We start from the raw sequence: 16,486 nt of genomic DNA on the forward strand, positions 1-16,486 counted from the left end.
GTGCAACGTTTGACATACTATGTATGTAATGGGAGCTGAAAATGGGACTGAGCGTTTTTCTGATTTACTAAATAATTTGGTAGTATTGATACTGAAACACGGCCAAAGTCATTGAGTAACAACAAATATTTAATCATTTAGTTACTAAATCAGTTCCATAGGTGCAGCTACAATCTTTAACCTATCACACTTTCATTCAATATGTATGTAACATTTAAGTATTACTCCAAGACATATTTACCTGCCTGAAAACAACTGGATACTCCACATACAGCAAGCAGAACAACAGCTTCTACTTTCATTGCAGTGGTAGTACGGCCAAGTGGTTGAAGGTGCTCCAGTCTCTTCGGGGGTGTGGGTTCAAATCCCACTGCTACCAGGTTTTTATAATGAAGAGCTCTGGAATTGCACTCGAAACTTAAGTAACCTCATAGGAAGGCAACTCTCAGCTCAGTGCTAAAATATTAATGGGCAAAGTGCCAGACACTATTAGAGAAATTCCAAAATGTGGAATCTGACTGTGACATGGTTAAACTGGTATTCTGTAGTCTTTGTGATGGTTTGCTCAGAGAATACAATGTCCAGTCACAACTATTAGAAACAGGGCGAGAAACACTCACATAAAGCTGCTTCAATCAAAAAGAATGAACATATATATTTACTTTTTTTTTTTTTTTTTTTTTACAAAGAACCTAATGAGGATGTGCATTGTGAGGGATGATGAACTTTGCTATTTTGGTGCAGTTTCTCTTCTTTCATCAACTGTAGTTCCAGATTCAACAGTTGCTGTTTTTGTCAGGAAATCTCAAATATCTGTTGAAACCAGCTGTTGATTCATCTTTATCTACTAAAGAGGCAGACGTTTCCCTCAGAAGATAATGCAGATCAAACCAAAACCTAAAAGCAAATAGTATGTTTGTGCTGCCCCTAAATGGCAATGAAAAAGAGTAAAATGAATGAATGCTGGTTTGATCCACATGTGATCCACATGTGGATCAAACATGTGATCCACGTTTGATCCACATGTGACACATGTGATCCACATATAATTTATTCCAAACTTAATCTTATCATTTAGCGTTTCTTCAGTGTCCTTAAATGTACAATGATTTGACTGACACAACCTTCCAGAGGTAGTGTGGCCGAGCGGTCCAAGGCGCTTTAGGGCCAGGATTTCACCATGAACAGCTCTGAAACAGCACAAGAACCTTGAATAACTTTGCTCTCAGCTCAGTTTGTGCGGCCTTCTCTTGTAGGCAATACACACTATGGAATAAGAGATAAATGTGCTTGATGTGAGGTCGTAGCCAAAGTAAAAATGACGGCGTTGTGAGGTAATTTCTTGTCCGTACATGTTCATCGCCACTGCCTTGAGCATTCGTCTGAATGCTGCTGCTGCTGCTGCTGCTGCTGCTGCTACCATGGTAACGATTCAGGTTTCTCAGTCCGCCCGCTGTTCTGCTGATGAAACTGTTTGTCTTCATCGGTAACACAGTTTATTCATGTGCACACAAGCCTTCAAATGTTTCAGTACAGAGAAGGGAGGAGGACAATTATTTTGTTTGTACTTTTTGTTGATTTGTTTGTACTCGACTTGGACATTTGCTTATGTTCTCACTTATGCAAGGGCAGATATTTGAATATTCTCCCCCCCTTCACACACCTGACACGCCCTGCAAGATCACAAAAGCAACAATAAGACACTTTGAACCACTCTCATGTCTCTCCGAAGCACATTTTGTGAGATTCTGTTAATGTCTAAGCTTTATTTCAACGTAAACAGACTCAGTGACATAAGCATAAGGGCAGATGCTTTTGTTACACTTATGGATGGTCGCACTGTGACGCAAAAACAGACTCAGAGTGAGGGAGAGTTCTAATGCATTTAATAGGGTTTCGATTTGGAGCGGAGGTCCACAGAAATGAGGACAGGAACCGGACATGTTTGGTTGTGTAATTCTCAGCTGTACCTCTGTGTTGTGTTGTGTTTCTGTTTCTTATTTTTACAGGCAGATACTCCTGTCTGTCTCTCTCTGCCACACATTCCTATTTCTATACACACTTATTCGCACAAAAACTTCTGTAATAGCCAAGCAGATCCACACACAAAGAGCAACAGTATCACCCAGAGGAAAACCTTACTGCTCAAATTTGCTCCTCTACAGCTTAGGAGACAAAACTGTGATTATTTTTGCTTCGATTTTGTCTGATATGTTTTTCGTGTTTTTCTCTTTTCATGATGAGATATAGATGAGAAAGGAGGACAACATTTAGCAGCAGGAGTCAAACTTGAGAAGTAAAAGAGATAATTTGACTAATGCAAAATACATTTTTTCTCAATGTGAGCTATAGATGAATATGTATATATACACAATATATATGTATCGGTATGTATCTAAACAGTCAGGTCCATTCATATTTGGACACCACCACAGTGGATTTGAAATTAAACAATCAAGATGTGCTTTAAGTGCAGACTTTCAGCTTTGAGGGTTTTCACATCCAAATCAGGTGAATGGTGGAGGAATTACAACACATTTTAGATGTGCCCTCCACCTTTTTAATTTTTTTACATCATGATTGTTTCATTTCACATCCATTATGATAGATAATATTCACTCAGTTCCAACCAAAATTTTAATTGTGGTTAAAAACTATTGTTCCTGAAAATAGTTTTGTCAGATCAAAATGTCTGCATCAATCCTAAAATGAGCTGGAAAATCCACTTTATAGGACATTTTAACTGTGATTTTTTTTCAGGAAGGATTGCATTGATTTCCTTGAATTTTTTTGAACGGAAGGTCTTCATATTCATTGAAAACATACTAAAAATAAAAGATGACAAAGATGACAACATTTTCAGAAGACCTCTCAGTATAATTCAGTATAGTGATTGTATTATATTTATATAAAATAAAGCTAATATTCAGTTCACATGTAGCTCAACTGAGAAAAAAATCCAGCCATTAGCTAACTTATCTCCTTTGAATCTCAAGTTTGACTGCTGTTGCTGATTGTTCTCCTCCTTTGTCACCTATATCTTCTGGTGAATTTTAGGAGAACAATATGAGAGACATATCAGACAATATCAAAGCGAAAATAAGAATCGTCTCTTGAGCTGTAGTAGAGCAAATGTAGAGCAGTAAGATTTTCCTCTGAGTAGATGTCAAAACTGTTTTTGTTTTCTTCTTCGAAATTCCTCAGAGCTTGACAACACTACATTAACTGATTTAGCTGGAACCATTAGTCGATTGACAGAGATATAAGTACTCTGATAACTGCCTTAACTCTTTAGACATTTTCCAAGTGAAAAATGGCAGATAAACATTTGCTTTATTGATTTTATTTGGTCTCTTGGTCAGGCTTTGGGATTTTTTTTCACTATTTTTTGACATTTCATTGACTGAATGAGTCATTTAAAACGTATTTGACAGATCGATGCAGGTCTAGTCCGATCTCCAAAGTCTTTCCTCTTTCTATACCAACAACGTGAGAGGATTTCTTCATTTTAACTCTCAAGTTTATGTTTTTTCCTGCAGTTCCTCTCAGACAGGCGTGGTCCTTCTGCTAGAAGCACAGTTTCCAGGCAGCATCTCTGTGTTGTTGTGAGCAGCTGTTAAATCGTCCACAGCCATATCAATCTTACCATCTTTGAGAGGCGAGGTCAAGGTGTAGAGCATGAACTCTGAGCCCACTGCCACAGGTGTTGGCAAACCTGCCATGGCTGACACTTTGGGCTCTGCTGAGATGGATGGTTCTCGGTCTCGCACCAAAGACGCCCTAAAGGAGGCCGAGTCCCCGGCGCTGTGGTTGCTCCTGTAACTGGACCGCCGGCTGCGGTTGTGGTAGTAGCGGTTGCGGTAATATGATGAGCCGCGGGAAATGGGCGGCTTCATGAGCGATGGCCGGCCTTTGGTGCGCAGCTGTCGGTGTTTTTCTATGAACACGTGTACGGCCAGGACGCCCACCATCTCAGCCAGCACGAAGGACAGAGCTCCAAAGTAGAAGGACCATCCGTAGGAGTAGCTCTTCTTGTTGTCGCTCTGGCTCGGGTCGCCGGAGTTGGCTGATATGTAAACGATGATGCCAATGATGTTGCTGAGACCTGCAGAAAAGTTTAGAAGGATGAAGATCAATCAAATATTCACTTTCATTATTAAACTTGTTTTGTGGCACATACCTAGGTTGTTTTCTATTGATAGACGAGTTCAGACAATTTGCCATAAGCCTCTCGGAGGTAGCGTGGCCAAGTGATCTAAGGTGCTAAATTAAGGCTCCAGTCTCTTTGGGGGCGTGGGTTTGAATCCCACTGCTGCCAGGATTTTATCATGAGCAGCTCTGAAATAGCACAAGAACCTGAAATAACTTTGTGAAAGGGCAACTCTCAGTGTCCTTAGCCTGTGGAGAGTCGGGCTGGACCCGAATATTCCACGGCGGTATCCAGACGTTAATTTTGGTATCCGAATATTTGCCCCCTCCCCCCCGCCCCGCACCAGTCTGACGTTACCTGGCGGAACGAATATTTGGCGTTACTGTCTTCTCTCCGCCTTCGGCTCATATCGGCTCATCCCGTCGTGTGATCACAGAAACATGTACACATATGTCTATGACATATACACATATGTCTATGTGATCCCCCCCTCCTCCCCCCAGACGAAAATATTCGGAACTTGTCTCTTCCCTTTGCCTTCGGCCCACTTCGGCTCATCCCGCCATGTTCGGCTCATCCATTCGTGTTTGTTACCACCACCCAAATGGCCAGGTTGCTGCCGACTCTGACGTCACGCTTCACTTCGTTGCATAAACACAAGACAAGATGCCGAAGACCTCCGCTGTTTGGGAATTCTTCAGTTTAACCGAAGACAAAACAAAGGCATTGTGCAAAATTTGCGTCCGGGAGACCAGAGGAATGGATTCAAATACTCAGATGGGTCTCCTCCGGTCTGGGAGACCAGACGAATGGATCCGAATATTCGGGCTGTCTCCTCCTCCATCTCTGCCTCCGCCCCCCAGTCGGATGTTACAGGACGGAACAAATATTCAGATATTCGTCTTTAATAGGGCCCGAACATCCAGAGACCAGAAACCACTATTCGGGCCAGCCTTAGTGGAGAGTAGACACCAAGCTGTAGGAAATGGTCACCGTAAAAAATGTCAACATTAAAGAACTATTTAATGATACATTTGACTATAAAATTACTTTTCAACCCAAGAAAAAAATGTAAAATAATTTTCTACCTTTACTGTTCTTCCAGATCGATCAACCAGATGTAACACTGATCTCTTACAGATCCTGATGCATTATAATATTATGTTCAACTGTGGTCTTTTCCCCAATGACGTTTCTAAAGCTATTCAACACTCCATATAGACGAGTTCAGACGAATTATTTTGAGTTTTTCAGAGGTAGTGTAGCTGAGTGGTCTAAGGTGCTGGATTAAGGCTCCAGTCTCTTTGGGGGTGCTGGTTCAAATCCCACTGCTGCCAGGATTTTATAAATTATGTTGAAAATATCCAGGTCAACATTAAAGAACTATTTAATGATGCATTTGATTGTACTTTTTTTTTAACTCTATTGAAATGAGTAAAAATATTACAGATATTTGCTGTTTGTTTTAAAAACAAAATTGTGTATATTTGGACTGAAAAAGGTAAATAACTTAAAGATTTTCCCATTTCCATCATAAATATGTAAAATTACACTATTTTTTACTATGAGGAAAAATAACTGACAGGGTTTCCCTGTTTTGTTAAATTACAGGTACTATCTAGTAAGATAATATTGGCTAACGAGAAAAGCACTCAGACAGTGCAGCCCTCCGCCAAGGATAGAGAGGAAAACAGGAAACCCATGCAGTAAACAATCATGAGCTGGAATCAAACCTGCATCTCTGACACAGTTCTGTTTACGAATCACCTTCTTAACCAGTTGAGCTCTCTGGACACCTTGCTCCAATTTGTTGGACAACGTACTAACCTATGATGTTTTTGTCATATTTTGGACCACATACTAAAACATACTAAAAAATTCAAAGTGATCCAGAATCCAGGATCCTTTCCAGATTGCCACCAAAATTCAATCAGCTCTTCCTCTTACCATAGTCTACATCCCCTCAAAATTTCATGTGAATCTGCCAAGGCATTTTTGAGTTATCTTGCTAACAGACAGACAGACAGACAGACAGACGAACACACAAACGCCGGGTGTCACATAACCTCCTTGGCGGAGGTAATTAAATGTTCACTGTAAATAAGACTGTAAATAACGGCCACATCAAAAATAAGAATTTTTTAATATGGTAATTTGTTATTTTTAAAACATTTCACAGTAAATTTATATTACTGTGTATGTAGATTAAGGACTAAAAATGTCAAATAATTTGTTTAGTTATGAAAACAACAGAAAAATGGACATGTTAAGTGACTTTTAAAAGTCCAAAACTGTACATAATGTTCTCCTTAAAAAAATAGTAATTTGAACCTATAAAATTACAGTTTTACTGTTTTTTAAATCATAATACAATATCATAACAAAAATAAATAAATGAAAATAAATAAAACAAAAATAATTTAAAAATACATTTGATTAAAATAATAAAGAAATAATTTTAAAAGAAAAAAGAAATAAATAGATCATTATTGTACAGATGTTTCTTGTCAATAAAAAACAACCCCATGTATATTAAGGACTGAAAAAGCTAAAAAGATTTTCCTTGTGTTGATAAATTAGTTATCGAGTTATCTAGAAAGACAACAGCAAGAATTAAAATGTTTTATGATATTAAAATAATAAGTAAAATAAATAAATGAATATAAATAACATAAAAATAAATAAACAACATAAAAATGTAAAAATAAATACATTTTAAAGGAGGTAATTGTTTTCTCAGATAGTTGACATAATTTTTTTTTTTACAGTTTTTCAACTTTACTGTATTGAAATGTTTATTAACTTTTTTTTTAGCACCTTTGCTGTCAGATTTTCACTGTTATTTTCCAGAGTATTTTTTCCAGTGTACTATACTTCAGACAAGCGTGTGATTTTGTTTGATGAAGTGTACTGGGGTGAATATTGGTGTTGTTGAAGAGTGAATCTTTGTGTCCTGACCTGCAGAAACAAACAGAATTCCCGCGCTGAGAATGACGTTGTAGCGTGACTTATAGAACTCACTGGCAGCTACACAGATGCCTCCAAGGAACAACAATCCCACGCTGAGGATGGGGAAGAGGCTGGAGGCTCGTACTGCTCCTGAGGAGAGGACAATATAGTATTTCATTTACATTATACCTGTCAGATGTCACAGTGAAAGCATGCCTTTACCCACGTAGTAAATACTCTGCAGCATCCTGCTCATAGTCTGCATCGTCAGGAAAGTGATCGATGTCTTTGCAAACCCCCTGAAAAGTCCCTGCAGAGAAACAAACAGACAGAGATAAGATAAGATAAGATAAGATAAGATAAGATAAGATAAGATAAGATAAGATAAGATAAGATAAGATAAACTTTATTGATCCCACAGTGGGGAAAGTTCACCATTACAACAGCTCCAATGAGAAAAAAAGTATAAAGGCAGTCCACAATAAATTCGAAACACACAGTGCAAAAACACAGAGAACATTATATACACAGAAGATGTTATTTTTAAGAAGGCTATTTACATAAGGATGAGCTTGGAACAGTTCTTGCACATAAATGGTGTGCATATTTAGGAGAAAAAACGTGCAGCAATAAAAGAAGTACAGTGCCTTGTCAAAGTATTCGGCCCCCTTGAATTTTTCAACTTTTCGCCACATTTCAGGCTTCAAACATAAAGATATAAAATTTTTATTTTTTGTCAAGAATCAACAACAATTGGGACACAATCGTGATGTGGAATGAAATTTATTGGATATTTTAAACTTTTTTACCAAATAAAAAACTGAAAAGTGGGGCGTGCAATATTATTCGGCCCCTTTACTTTCAGTGCAGCAAACTCACTCCAGAAGTTCAGTGAGGATCTCTGAATGATCCAATGTTGTCCTAAATGACTGATGATGATAAATAGAATCCACCTGTGTGTAATCAAGTCTCCGTATAAATGCACCAGCTCTGTGATAGTCTCAGGGTTCTGTTTAAAGTGCAGAGAGCATCATGAAGACCAAGGAACACACCAGGCAGGTCCCAGATACTGTTGTGGAGAAGTTTAAAGCCGGATTTGGATACAAAAAGATTTCCCAAGCTTTAAACATCTCAAGGAGCACTGTGCAAGCAATCATATTGAAATGGAAGGAGTATCAGACCACTGCAAATCTACCAAGACCCGGCCGTCCCTCTAAACTTTCACCTCGAACAAGGAGAAGACTGATCAGAGATGCAGCCAAGAGGCCCATGATCACTCTGGATGAACTGCAGAGATCTACAGCTGAGGTGGGAGAGTCTGTCCATAGGACAACAATCAGTCGTACACTGCACAAATCTGGCCTTTATGGAAGAGTGGCAAGAAGAAAGCCATTTCTCAAAGATATCCATAAAAAGTCTCGTTTGAAGTTTGCCACAAGCCACCTGGGAGACACACCAAACATGTGGAAGAAGGTGCTCTGGTCTGTTGAAACCAAAATCGAACTTTTTGGCCACAATGCAAAACGATATGTTTAGCGTAAAAACAACACAGCTCATCACCCTGAACACACCATCCCCACTGTCAAACATGGTGGTGGCAGCCTCATGGTTTGGGCCTGCTTTTCTTCAGCAGGGACAGGGAAGATGGTTAAAATTGATGGGAAGATGAATGGAGCCAAATACAGGAGCATTCTGGAAGAAAACCTGTTGGAGTCTGCAAAAGACCTGAGACTGGGACGGAGATTTATCTTCCAACAGGACAATGATCCAAAACATAAAGCCAAATCTACAATGGAATGGTTCACAAATAAACGTATCCAGGTGTTAGAATGGCCAAGTCAAAGTCCAGACCTGAATCCAATCGAGAATCTGTGGGCAGAGCTGAAGACTGCTGTTCACAAACGCTCTCCATCCAACCTCACTGAGCTCCAGCTGTTTTGCAAGGAAGAATGGGCAAGAATTTCAGTCTCTCAATGTGTAAAACTGATAGAGACATACCCCAAGTGACTTGCAGCTGTAATTGCAGCGAAAGGTGGCGCTACAAAGTATTAATGCAAGGGGGCCGAATAATATTGCACGCCCCACTTTTCAGGTTTTTATTTGTTAAAAAAGTTTATCCAATAAATTTCATTCCACTTCACGATTGTGTCCCACTTGTTGTTGATTCTTGACAAAAAATTAAAATTTTATATCTTTATGTTTGAAGCCTGAAATGTGGTGAAAGGTTGAAAAGTTCAAGGGGGCCGAATACTTTCACAAGGCACTGTAGACCAGTTTATACGACAACATTGTAAAGTCTGATTGATGCTGGAATAAAGGACCTGCAGAAACACTCCTTCTTACATTTAGGGTGTAGCAGTCTGTTGCTGAAGGCGCTTCTTAAGGAGCTCTGAGTCCAGGGGGCAGAACTAGATTACAACATGTCGTTTTAAGAGTAATTTGGCTCTGGGCGGTCTCATTGTTGTGTGTCACTTCATAACATGACACACATAAAGTATTATTTCTAAAAATAAACAAAAGTATCCTTGATCCAGTACATCTGCGTTTGCTCACAGTGCTTTACCTAAATGCTCCGAGCTGCCATCTGAGCGACTGTTTTGGATTGATTTGTGTCTGCTTTTAATCTAGTTCAGCTGCAGACTTTTTGTTTCAGGTAATGTGATTATGTCTCCTTTGGAGCTGCTGTAATGGTGAACCTTCCTCACTGTGAGATCAATAAAGTTTATCTCATTTTATCTTATTATGCACATGAAGGATTATGAACCACATCCATCTGAACTGTGACATCTTCTACAGAGTGAACAAAAAACACATTTAATAATATAAAATACTAAAATTAAAATATTTTTAAAGCTGTTGCATCACATATTTCCAGTATTTTGTTAAATTATAGATATTATTTACTAATTTATCACAGGTAAGGGTATTTATTTACACTAAACTGTACATGATGTCCACATCAAAAATCAATGTTTTTACAAATAGCAATTTGTTGTTTTTCAATGTTTGACCATCTTACTGTATTTAAACCTACTTTTAAAAAAAGTCATTATTTTATAGATATTTATTCTCATTTTAACCTTTTTTATTTACGTTTTTTCTGGCACAATGTCTGAACGATTTTTATAATTTTTCTGTGGATTTACTTATTTATTGATTTATTCGTTACAGATAATCAGTGGAAAAATAAATTCTTTAATTATTTTTAAAATTTTGTTATATTATAGAAAATATCTAGTGAAACCACTGGAAAAGTTTTTGTTTACACAATGACTGCAAAAAATGTCCACTTCAAAAACCTGTATTTATACAAATAGGTTTTTTTCCCCAAATGTTTGACTATCTTACTGTAATTAAATCTGCTTAAAAATAAATACACTTTTAAAATATTATATTAATATTTCTTGTTGTTTTTACCTTTTTATAAAACAGTTTTTACTATTTTTTTCTGGCACAATGTCTGCCAGATTTTTACCATGTTTCTATGATTTTCTTAGTTTTGTTTGTTTTATTTGTTTTGTTTTGTTTTACAATGTGGTGGTTTTTTTGTTTGTTTGTTTTAACAGATATTTAGTTGACAAAGTATGCATATTTAACCAAAAAAGTCTGTTTTTTTTAAGCTGTTGCCTCACAGATTTTCTGTTTTTGTAAATTATAAATAACATCCAGTAAAATCACACAAAAGCATTTCTGGATGATTGTAAAAAACAAACAAACAAACAAACAAAAACAGGACAAAATTGTAAATGATGTCACATCTGTATTTTTTACAAGCAATATTTTTTTTATTTTCCTTATTTTTCCCACAATGTCTGATGATAAAATAATACTGTTTTGTTGTGTTGTAAAAATATTTACTGTTGCAATATTTTCGCATTTATTTACTATTACTTCCACAGTTTTTTTTTAAAATTATTTTTTTATTTTAGCTTTCTTTTCTGGCACAATGTCTACCATGTTTTGTACCATCTCTCTATGATGGTTGTAGTTTCACTGTGTGCCTGTAGGGACGCACATATCTAGACAAAACGTTCTCACTTTTTCACCTCATTTCTGTCCTGGCTGCTACCACGGGACATTTTCCGTTGTTTAAATACTAAAACAACCTGTGAGGTCTCTGCTGTGTTTTAGTGTTCCTGTGAAGATTTAAAGATCAGCTGTACTCACGCTTCCTGTTTTCAGTGACCTTTGGCCCAGCAGTGCTTTTCAACATTTGCACACACAGGATTTTATTGATAAATGTGTCCCTCTAGTTGCTGCCCTGATTGACCACTATTGATGGTGTGACTGGGTCGCCATGGTTACCAAAACAAAACTCATTCAGTAATAAAGATACTACAACTCAGCCGCAGAGAGCAGGTCAGAGAGGAAAGAAACCGAGAAAACATTTATTCAAATTAGGGTCGGCGAGATCCTGAGATCTCTGTGCTCGTTATTCTGAGGAGCAAACTTTCCTCTGAGCACTTTCATTAGAAATCATATTTTTGAAACATTTTAGCACCGTTAGTCTTTAGTCAGACTCTTGAATTTTGTTCTCGCTTGACATTAAAATAACCTGTGCTATTATGAAATGCCACATAGAGGGCAAACTATAGCTCCACAAACCATATAATTAAAAAAAGAGCCTATAATAAATCAGCTCCAATAAAAGAAGTGTTAAAATAATGAATTTATGAATGAAGGAAAAACTGTTCAGATACAACTTTGCTTCGACTCAGCCTCATACAAACCTGTGAATTCTAGTATTTGGATCAATTACACGTCGTTAAAAACAAATGTCTTCTAAGACCTGTTATTCACACATGTGGACATCATTTGTTTTTTCAAAAAAAGCGTATTTGTCATAATAAAAATAATAATAATCACAATAATAATAAATACAATAAATCTACTCATCACATATTAGATATTATCCGATTATTACATTCATCGGTTACTTCTGATCCTAAATAACTAGAAGAAATCTCAAATGCAAACCCAACCAAAGCTCGGGTCTTAGGAGGTTAAAGATAATTATTTTACATCACAAAAACTTCTCATAAAGATACGACTAACTCACCCCCCTAGGTATTTATTGCACATAATGGCATCTTTCATCTTTGGATCTTTCTGTTTGTGTCTTTTTTGGGAACAAACACACAAGATTGCTGCAGCATTGATGTCCTCTGCATGCTTTGTAGCTATTTTAGAGCTTTTAGAGGTAGTGGGGCAGCAGCAGAGGAGAAAATCAGACAGATGAACATTTTCTAGTCGCTCAGACTACTGGCAAAGCAAGACAGAGGATAGAGATAAAAAGAAAAGAACGGTGCTATTAAAAAGCGATAAATAATTGAAAATGCCATTTCTATCCATCACATATCCACGACTTAATCTCCTCTCTGTTCCTCTAAGATGCGTCCTCGTGAATCTGGACAGTCTAATCATGAATGCATCTGAGATTAAATATGAGGTGTGTTTCAGGAGAACACATTTCCTCTGAAAGCTTTCAACAGAACAAAAACAAAGAAGAAGCCTCAGATGTATTTTTACTGCTTACTACTGCTTTTGTCTGCAAATGGCTACTTCAGGTCTGTTTTAGTGCCAACCTCTGAAAAGCTTGTATAGATTTAATCATTTTTATATATATATTTTGATTTATTTCTGCAGGTTTGACCATCCACTGTGGTTGTATTGTTAGATTTTAGTTCAATATATTTTGTGCACTGGTTTTGAAAAGTGCTGTAGAAATATCAGAAAGGCCTTTATTATTATTATTATTATTATTATTATTATTATTATTATACTCACTAAGCAGATGCACATTTACAAAAAAGCTGCTTTTAAACTTTTTTTACCTCCTTTCTTGACAGTTCGTCTGTTTTCTTCGGAACATTACATCCTGTCTGCAGTATTTCATATTGAATACTGTAGTTTTTAATCTGTTTTTTACTTGACAGTCTCACTACTTCCTTAACAAATTAAAAATGTAAACAGAAAATTTGTGACGATATTAGTGAGTGTAAAAAACCGTTAAACGTAGCTCCGTCTCAACCATCTGCAGTAAAACGCTGCTTAAACATTAATTCACCTGCAATAATAACCCACAGACATTAATTGATAATAGCACTATGCAGCCATTAAATTATTAGGCACTGCAAAAAAAAAAAGTTTTTAACTGTATTGTTTCAAGCAAGTTATTTTTTATTTTACATGTTTTCTGTGTTTTGTGGAATTACAGTAATAGCCAGTCTAATCACTGGAAAAAGGTGATTAATAGTTAATAATTTACTTGTTAATCAATAATAAATAATTAAAATAAAATAAAAAACAGCCAAAGACTGTCAGTAATGTCCACATAAATTCTTCATCAGTGTATGACCGTCTTACTGTCTTTAAATCTGAAAAAAGTCATTATTCTATAGATATTTACTATTATTTATTGATTTATAAAGTTTTGGATGCTACAATATTCCACCATATTTAACTAATTCATTAATTAATTTATTTTTCTTTCCAGATTTTTACCATTTTCTATTGACTTCTTTCTTCTTCTTTAAAACTGATGTCTAGTTTAGAGACAAATTGTGTGTATTTAACCAGAAAAAGGCAAGATTTTCCTATTTTTGTTAAATTATAATTAACATTTAGTAAAATGACAGCAGAAAAAAGTATTTATTTACACACAGACAGGCCTAACCTGTAAATTACGTCCACATCAACAATCTGAATTTTTACAGAATTAGAAATGTGTTCTTTTTTTAAAATGTGTGACCATCTACTGTATTTAAATCTGCTATGAAAAAAAGAAAACAAACAATCTATTCTATTCCTATATTCTATAGATATTTATTCTTATTTTGACCCCCTATATAGAGCCGGGTTCTGCTCGAGGTTTTTTTTCCCTGTTTAAAGGGTGTTTTCTTTGCCACTGTCACCTTTGGGCTTGCTCTGGGGGTCAGGCATATGGGTTCTGTAAAGCGTCTTGAGACAATTTGACTGTAATTGAGCTATATAAATAAAATTGAATTGAATTGAATTGAACTGACCTTTTTTCTTTATTCTTATTTTGACCTTTAATTATGTGTATTTAACAAAAACGCATATTTCTTAAGCTGCTGCTTCACAGATTTCCTCTCTCTTGTTAAATTATAGATATCTAGTAAAATCACAGAAGTATTTATCTTCTTCACCTGAAAAAACTGTCATTTATAGATGTCACATCTGTCTTCTTACAAATTCTTTTTTACAGTGTTTGACCATAAATTGACTGTTTTACTGTCTTGTAACATCAGCATTTTGCACATATTTTCTATTATTTTCATTGTTCCTTTATTTTTTTACAGTTTTAGGTTTTTTTAGTTTGTTTTACAGATGTTTAGTTGACAGATAAATTCTATATATTGAGCACAAAAAAGTCATTTTTAATCTGTTACTTCACAGTTTTTCCTGATTTTCTTGTCTGTATATTTACAAATAATAATTATTTTCTTTTTACACTATGTGACCATAAAATCACAGTGTTATATTGCATTTTGATCAGTCAAACAGAGTTAGATAGATAGATAGATAGATAGATAGATAGATAGATAGATAGATAGATAGATAGATAGATAGATAGATAGATAGATAGATAGATAGATAGCACACTTTAACTGTTATTTTAACCTTTTTTTCATTTTTAAATGATTCAGTGTTTTACCATTTGTAACGCCTTTTTTTCAACTTTGCTACCAGATTTGAACCGTTATTCAGACCTTTTCTCAGTTTGTTTTTTGATACATCTGTAGAGCATTTATAAGAATCTCTCAGAGAGGATAAACCTTGTGTGTTTTCTGCTGTGCAGCAGTGTGACCCACCCTCCGTGCAGCAGGTCCTCCACAGACCTGAGTGGGTCAGAACCTCCTCGTTCTTGCGGACGGTCTCGTTGTCGTTCTGGCTCTTGGAGCGGCACATCCCGCGGGAGTAGAGCCAGTAGTCGGTGCCCACGGCGATGGTCATGAGGCTGAAGGCGCAGAAAGCCCCCGCCGTGGTCAGCAGCATCATCACGCCCCGGTTACACAGCCTCATGGCGGCTTCAGAGGCGGCGACACACTCGAAGCTTCATCTCGGTACGGCTCCAGATTCTGAACGCATCTTCTGCAGGAAAACTCATGCAGCTCTCTGGACGGGACACTAACTCCTGAACTTGTTTGGCAAAAAAAGTTGAGATGTTTCCACGTGAAAGAGATGCAGGAAAAGTAGCCTTGGATGCTGTCAGAAGAACAAGTGAAGAACCAGAGAGGAACCTGAACCCTCGGTGCGGTGGTCCGGGGAGAACAGCTTCTGCAGCGCTCCTCTTGACTCCTGTGGTTGGTTGGAGCTCCACGGTGAGGATCAGACTGCAGGATAACTCCGCCTGCCTCTGCTGATGTTCACTGAGCATCCAGTGGGGGTCTGAGGACCACCAGCTCAGCACCAAACCAGGAAGTGAAGGTCATCATGTCTGAGTAGAGTCAAAGCTAGCTGGACTTCTCTGTGGTCCTGGGACTGGTAGGGAGTCACTAGTGGGTCATTAATTCAGACAAAATTAAGAACATATGTTGGTGCACAAATCACACATTTTAGTCCAGAGTTTATTTATTTGTTATTTTGAGCCCAAAAGTGAGTTCTCGGAGCTTTTGTTGTTGTTGTGGTTGTAATTCCAGTGTCAAAAAACAAAACAAAAAGCAAAACAAAAAAAAATCATTTTCAGCCAGTCAAACAGCTCTAACAGAGGCAGCTGACATAGTGTTCACTTGTTGTCATAGTTACGGTGAGGCTGTGCCATTATCTTGCAATAATACAGAAATTTGTAGTAAATCTGTAGATCCAGGCTATAAGCTGCATCACTGCCAGAATCTAATCAGGTGGTCTTTGTGTCATTTCTGACCTTCCCTGAAAATTTCAGTCAAATTCGTTCGTTTTTGAGTAATGTTACTAACAGACAGACAAACAGACAAACATATGCCAAATGTCACAGATATGTGCCATTCCTCACCAGAGTAATAATCAGCCCTTGAAAATCAAAGACTATGCAAAACTTTCAAAAGTGGGTGGCACTGGTTTCCAGAGAGTTCATGTAAATGTGTTTATATAGATGGTATAGACAGTCCAAAAATCCTCTTTGGTTTACATTTCACCAACTTTGAAGTCTTTGTCCAAGTCCTTACCAACTTTCACGCATGCAGAAATTAAATTTCTGGAAATACTGAACCCCTGAAATCGCTCCAGGTGCAACACGTTTCTTTGAGAACTTTTGTGAAAATACAAAATTTCCTTATGTAATTCTACAAGTTCAGGGAAAATATTTTACACCAAAAAAGTTTTAGGTCCCAGAAAATAAGACAAGTACACTCTGGTGGAGTTATGCTGCCATCGAAAACGACACAA

The 16,486-nt window shown here is 37.0% G+C and overlaps 1 protein-coding gene across 1 annotated transcript; it reads right to left on the reverse strand.

The window, feature by feature from the left end:
* Window positions 1-1,864: 1,864 nt before the first annotated feature.
* Window positions 1,865-15,804, reverse strand: LOC110958789 (voltage-dependent calcium channel gamma-3 subunit-like). Its single transcript, XM_022205488.2, has 4 exons — window positions 14,935-15,804; window positions 7,326-7,409; window positions 7,109-7,249; window positions 1,865-4,105 (listed from the first exon to the last, which is right to left on the reverse strand). Exons 1-4 carry the CDS (start codon window positions 15,143-15,145, stop codon window positions 3,546-3,548), a joined length of 996 nt encoding a protein of 331 aa, XP_022061180.1. The 5' UTR covers window positions 15,146-15,804; the 3' UTR covers window positions 1,865-3,545.
* Window positions 15,805-16,486: the final 682 nt, after the last annotated feature.

Source organism: Acanthochromis polyacanthus, chromosome 3 (assembly GCF_021347895.1).
Source record: "Acanthochromis polyacanthus isolate Apoly-LR-REF ecotype Palm Island chromosome 3, KAUST_Apoly_ChrSc, whole genome shotgun sequence".
Classification (NCBI taxonomy): Eukaryota; Metazoa; Chordata; class Actinopteri; family Pomacentridae; genus Acanthochromis; species Acanthochromis polyacanthus.

Coding starts and splice junctions, on each gene's coding strand:
- LOC110958789 (XM_022205488.2), bottom strand. CDS start 15,145: ATGAGGCTGTGTAACCGGGGCGTGATGATGCTGCTGACCACGGCGGGG. Junction 7,410..14,934: donor GAGGACCTGCTGCACGGAGG/GTGGGTCACACT, acceptor GTTTCTCTGCAG/GGACTTTTCAGGGGGTTTGC. Junction 7,250..7,325: donor TGCTGCAGAGTATTTACTAC/GTGGGTAAAGGC, acceptor TCCTCTCCTCAG/GAGCAGTACGAGCCTCCAGC.